This window comes from Lactuca saligna, chromosome 9 (assembly GCF_052625555.1).
Source record: "Lactuca saligna cultivar CGN05327 chromosome 9, ASM5262555v1, whole genome shotgun sequence".
In the NCBI taxonomy this organism is placed as follows: domain Eukaryota; kingdom Viridiplantae; phylum Streptophyta; class Magnoliopsida; order Asterales; family Asteraceae; genus Lactuca; species Lactuca saligna.
Genome location: NC_136425.1, coordinates 162,182,756 through 162,187,434, shown reverse-complemented (window position 1 = coordinate 162,187,434; position 4,679 = coordinate 162,182,756). Strand labels below are relative to the sequence as shown.

Sequence of the window (4,679 nt, the reverse complement as noted above, 5' to 3'; positions counted from 1 at the left end):
GTAAAACTTATAGGACTAAAAACACAGTCCAGCCTTTTTCTAGAAATTAAAAGGAAGATAGAATGACATCAAGACTGGATCTAGTATATAAGTATATTATCATTGATAATGAAGTCACATGCATTATAGATTTTTTTAAATGCTCTGTTGTTGACCAATGTTACAACTTTTTATGCACGTCGTGTGATAAAATATTCCCTTGGGCTTCCTTTTTTATGGCTTTCATAATTTAATATTTTTCAGTTTGTTGGTTTAGTTTTTCACTTTTTCTAATATAAAATATCTATGAAATTAAATATCCTCCTATATTTTGTTTATATCTTTCTTCTTGCTTATTTAAAATGATGACAAGTCTATAAATTTTACATCTCAATCAAATTTAAATTAAAGTAAATGACTTTAGTCATTATCTTAAATAGGTAGAAAGAAAAGTAGAAACAAAATTTAGAAGGATATATGATTTCTTCTCAAATTTTCTATAAAAAATTATGATATTTGTTTCTGGATTGCAAATTAGTCAACTCATTTGAGTATATATTAACATATTAAATAAACTCGAAACATACATTGAATCAAGTTTAAGCTTATAAAACCCTAGTTATATTTATTATCGAGTTTTTTTATTTATTAATATTTTTTATCAGATGTATGCATTGCAAAATGACATTTTAACATTAACCTGTTAACATTATTTCTTAAAACGAATTATACTTTTTACACTAACATATGCTATTTTTTCATGTTGATGTAAAACTTTTATGTTATAATTTGTAAGCGTGGGCGATTTCGGATAAATTGGAAAAAGGACCAAAATGTAATGCAAGAGAAAGTCTCTACGACACTTTTGAGTAAAAGCGTGTATTTTTGCAAAATATGGCCTTTTGGATGAACAATTGTTTGTTTGTAATAAAAAAAAAACTACCTATGATATTCAAAATTCGATTTAGGGAAAGTACTTTCAAAGATTATCAATATACTTTCAAAAGTGATAATTATTAAAGATTATCAATTTTTGATAAGTTCTTTATATACAAATGTTATAATATGAGATTTACAAATCACAATTGTGGTTGGATTACTCGGATGTTGGATGACTGGATCACTTCTCATCGAAAATAAACTCTTTGTGATGCCTAAGTAAGCTTTCATGGACTATTGTCAAATTCATGGAGTTGTAGTAATACCCTTTAAGTAAGAAGGTATATTAGTTTTTCAAATTCATTGTTGTTATCTCTCATCTCATGTTTAAAGGCTCTAGTACAAATTGAGATTACATCTTTTTTTAAACTATGATTGTGATTTATTTGTCTACATCTTAGGGTTAGGTTAACGGTTTTTAAAACAAGATAACACTTATATTCAAGATCACGGAAAGATAACACCAAAAAAAAAAGTGGAGAAGAATTCATTCACACGAATCATATATATACATTGAAGATACGTGTGTTTTTCAAAAAAGAAATATTTATATCGACATATGTGGATCAAAATTCTATGCCGCTATTTAACTGAACAGAAAACGAAGGTTGAGCAACACTTCCATTTCCTAGAGGCGTTTCAACTTTTAACACTATCCCTGATCTTCCAACATTCCCATTCCACTTCGATCTTCCTACCTGAAATTACATAAAAATAATTTAAGTGGCTAAATTGATTTTTTTTTTTTTTTTGTAGATATAAAGTAAAAAGAAACATACAGAGAGTGATGCAAATGCAGAGGGATGTGATGCTAAAGAACAACCACCAATGAGATTCAAATTCTCGTTCACCGAATGCACGACTTCCGCCTTCACTCCCGGATTGCTCCCACCAACAGTTGGGTGTAAGCTAACCGACATAAATAAATTTACATCTTAAAACAAATGCATTTCTCATTTAAATAAATAAATATTATACTGAAATAAAGGTCAGTCAACCTATGTCGGTGACAATTGTCACCGACACATGTTGATGGGACAAAAACCGTAACTTTTTGTCCCATCCAAAAAAGTAATTGACCCAATGAGACAAAAATCGTCGGTGACAATTGACAAATTGACACTGATGCATGTTGATGGGACAAAAATGTAACTTTTTGTCCCATCCAAAAACTGTAACTTTTTGTCCTGTCCAAAAAAGTAATTGACGTCAATGAGACAAAAACTATCAGTGACAATTGACAAATTGTCACTGATACATGTTGATGGGACAAAACATCCAAAAAAGTAATTGACGTCAATGAGACAAAAAATGGTCAGTGACAATTGACAAATTGTCATTGATACATGTTGATGGGACAAAAACCGTAACTTTTTGTCCCATCCAGAAAAGTGACTGACGTCAATGAGACAAAAATTGTGTGACGGTCGTCTACAGGTCCCATCCAGAAAGATGGAACAAGGCGACCGACGTCAATGAGACAAAAATTGTAACAAATTTTTGTCTCTTTGAAACAAAGTGGAACAAGGAGTTGTTGTAGATCTCACATCTGTGGAAAAGACATAAATGCCCTCTGCTGTTTTACCTGAGTTGGACGGTTGGTCTAACCATGAGACCGGATCTTTTCCAAGCTAAAGCTTGTTCGAATCCCATTGTAAACGATCTTTCTGGCCATTGTATCATTGGTGTGATTCGCGTTCCCCAATTATTCTACAGAAAATAAATTTCAATTTCCAATTTTGATAATTAAAAAGAAAGTAGAATGAGAAGAAGAAGAAAAAGAAAAAGAAGAAGTGACCTTGCATGAGAAACTGAACCTCATTTCTCCTGGATATTGACCTTGAGCTTGAAGAAGACCACCACAAAGTGGTAAAAAAGCACTTGTAGATACTCCTTCACCAGCCACATAAGTTAGTTGACCATTTGGGAACTGTAAATCCATAAATGACTGCAAAATATTTTACAAGAAAATTTTACTTATATAAATATGGGTTATAACCTTAAGAACAAGACCAGAAGGGTAGTTTTGTACTTACACACGCCAACGGATTGAGGCAAATCATGGACATCAAAAGCCACCTTCTATGTTTCGACCACACAGCTGGACAAAGAGAGTGCATTCCATTCTAATAAACAAAAACAAAATTCTTGAATAAACCTTTTATAGAAAACCAAAATGTTATAAAAACAATTGGCGAATAGAATATATATTATACCTTTCTATCATAACCATACCAAAGCAAATGTTGTTTTGACAAATGAACAGGTAAAAGAAGAGTGGAATCACGAACAAAAAGTACAGGTCCAAGCTGGACAAGAAATAGAGATGGATTCTCGTTTGCTGACGTGGCACGCCCATGTGAGGCTTCTACCCTCCAAAAATCTCCCCTTGCAACCAAAGAACTCTCCACATCATGTGTCCGACTATCAAATGTTGATGAGATGTTGAGTATTCCCTGTAAATAAACCAATTGTATGAATTCCATTCCGGAGGTGTTTGAAGGAATTGGAATGTGAGATTCCATTCCGTGAGGTGTTTGGTTTAATAACCGATATGCTTAATCTAGTAAACTATCAACATTGGCTACATAATATACCTGAGATTTGCCTGAAAATCGAGCAAGCTTCAAGTTAAATCCAGAGACCTCGTCTTCTTCAGACTCATCTTTCACTTTTTCAGTTTCGTTGAACCCAAAATCTTTAAACCTTTTCGTCAACGCACCAAGATCCTCATGAACCTGCATATTAACCCCCAAATCAGCAGTTCTTTGAACGCCGGTATCCACCCTTAACACCACCGTATCTTCCTCATGCCGGAATGGCACCGGCAACCTCCTGAAGAACTGCTGAACAACACCGTTTAAATTTGCCCCAAAGTCGACCCCAGCTTGACCTAACCTATTCCCGATATCAAAAATCGCAGAAACCCCATTAATTCCATAACTGGTTTTCTCAATTACAAGCCCTAGATCTCTTGTAACGAAATTCTGAGTAGGGAACTCGACATCAAACAGCTTGGGAGGATGAGCGTTTGGCCATGTGAATGATGGAGGAGTGATGTGAGATTGAATCAAACCTGTAAACCCTTGTGTTAATCTATCAGCTAAATCTAATCCGTGACGCTGTACCTCTTCCCATGCTTCAAATGATCTCTCAACAGACATCTTTCCCACTTGAGTAACAATCGGAACTCAAACCTTTTTCAATTGGTGAACTAGTCCCACATGACTCCAACAAGTCAAGAGCTTAAAAGCTGATGAATTTAGGGTTTTGAATGGGTTTTCTCGATCCGATTTGAAGTGGATTAGTAAGAAATTGGGTAGGGAAAGATTCTTGAGTTCTAGGGTATCGTGGAAATTGGGAAGATAAGAGAACAGAAAGGAGAGTGCGTGGTCGTTGTCGTTGTGTGTGGTGATGGGTTTTGTTTGTTTGATGAATTGGGAAAAAATGTTTTGAAGTTTCAATCGAACGAAGTGACTTTTGAGGCACTCTTCTTCTCATCATCTTCGTGTGGTGCATTTTATTATTTTCCTTTTCTTTTTTGACATTTATTAAAATCAACAAAATCAGAATCAGAATAAATAAATATAGATGTGTGCTATAATTTTGATAGAGCAGATATTATTTAAGATAGATTTGGTCAAAGTTTTGGGCAAACAATTATTTCGTTTTCAAAGTTTAAAACGAGCTAAATTAGACCCCAAACATTAATTGTTTTCAAAGTTTAAAACGAGCTAAATTAGACTCCAAACATTTTCAAT

General features: G+C 33.8%; 1 protein-coding gene across 1 annotated transcript; it reads right to left on the bottom strand.

The window, feature by feature from the left end:
* Positions 1-1,376: 1,376 nt before the first annotated feature.
* On the bottom strand, positions 1,377-4,422 carry LOC145015370 (uncharacterized). Its single transcript, XM_078973836.1, has 7 exons — positions 3,516-4,422; positions 3,135-3,374; positions 2,955-3,044; positions 2,717-2,866; positions 2,504-2,628; positions 1,698-1,827; positions 1,377-1,616 (listed from the first exon to the last, which is right to left on the bottom strand). Exons 1-7 carry the CDS (start codon positions 4,080-4,082, stop codon positions 1,485-1,487), a joined length of 1,434 nt encoding a protein of 477 aa, XP_078829962.1. The 5' UTR covers positions 4,083-4,422; the 3' UTR covers positions 1,377-1,484.
* Between the last annotated feature and the right edge of the window lie 257 nt (positions 4,423-4,679).